Source organism: Temnothorax curvispinosus, unplaced genomic scaffold, assembly GCF_003070985.1.
Source record: "Temnothorax curvispinosus isolate PA1 unplaced genomic scaffold, ASM307098v1 QBEX01000561.1, whole genome shotgun sequence".
NCBI classification, from domain to species: Eukaryota; Metazoa; Arthropoda; class Insecta; order Hymenoptera; family Formicidae; genus Temnothorax; species Temnothorax curvispinosus.
Genome location: NW_020210341.1, coordinates 3,829 through 5,004, shown reverse-complemented (window position 1 = coordinate 5,004; position 1,176 = coordinate 3,829). Strand labels below are relative to the sequence as shown.

At 63.0% G+C, this 1,176-nt stretch overlaps 1 protein-coding gene across 1 annotated transcript; it reads left to right on the top strand.

The window, feature by feature from the left end:
• The first annotated feature begins 159 nt into the window (after positions 1–159).
• Positions 160–1,137, top strand: LOC112455996. The gene has a single exon (XM_025018260.1). It carries the CDS (start codon positions 160–162, stop codon positions 1,135–1,137), a length of 978 nt encoding a protein of 325 aa, XP_024874028.1.
• The last annotated feature ends 39 nt before the right edge of the window (positions 1,138–1,176 follow it).

The following is a 1,176-nucleotide window of genomic DNA, read 5'->3' as shown; positions in this document are numbered from 1 at the left end:
GAGTCGTGCCACCGCCGGACGCTGCACGGAGGAGTGCAGCTCACCCTCGGCCTACTTCGCCTCCGCTTCTGGATCCCTCGAGGCCGCTCCGTCGTCAAGCAGCGGCTGCATCGCTGTGTAACATGCACCCGCTGGCGAGCCACGGCACCTCAGCCTCCGATGGGCAATCTTCCGAAGGGACGAGTCACTCCGGCACGCCCATTCCTCCGGACCGGCCTGGACTACGCCGGCCCAATCTCCATCCGCACGACCAAAGGCCGCGGACACCGAGCGCACAAGGCCTTTATCGCCGTATTCGTGTGCCTATGCACCAAGGCGGTGCATCTGGACGTCGTGTCGGATTACACGACGGACGCCTTTCTCGCCGCTTTCCGTCGCTTCATCTCCCGTCGAGGCCTCTGCGAGGAGCTATACTCGGATTGCGGCACCAATTTCGTGGGAGCCGACCGAGTCCTAAGAGAGCTCTTCCGAGCTTCGTCCGCCGACGGCCGTCGCCTTGCTCACGCCGCCGCCGCAGAGGGTGTCAAATGGCACTTTAACCCGCCAGCTGCACCGCACTTCGGAGGACTGTGGGAGGCCGCCGTGAAGTCGACCAAGTTCCATCTCCGTCGGGTCATTGGGGAGACCACGCTCACCTTTGAGGAAATGAGCACCCTCCTCGCTCAGGTCGAAGCCTGCCTGAATTCCAGGCCGCTGCAGGCTTTGTCCGACGATCCGGACGACATATCCGCCCTCACGCCAGGGCACTTCCTGATCGGCGCTCCTCTTCTGGCCGTGCCCGAACCCGCCTTGAACGACGTCGCCGGGAGCTCACTCTCACGGTGGCAACACCTCCAAAAGATGCGCGATCACTTTTGGTCACGGTGGTCGCACGAGTACATCAACGGGATGACATCTCGCTCGAAATGGACCAAGCCCGAGGACGCACCTGCCGTTGGCTCTCTGTGCTTGGTACGCGCCGAAAGCACACCACCGAGTCGATGGCCACTGGCCCGCATCATTCGAGTGCACCCCGGCGACGATGGCATTGTTCGCGTGGCGACAATCCGCACCTCAACGTCAGAGCTCGTGCGACCACTGTGCAAACTCGTGCTCCTCCCCGGGACTGAGGACCAGCCGCCGCCGACGGATGCGTGAGCTCACCGACACTCGCTGTCACTTTATTGTTTTATCGGC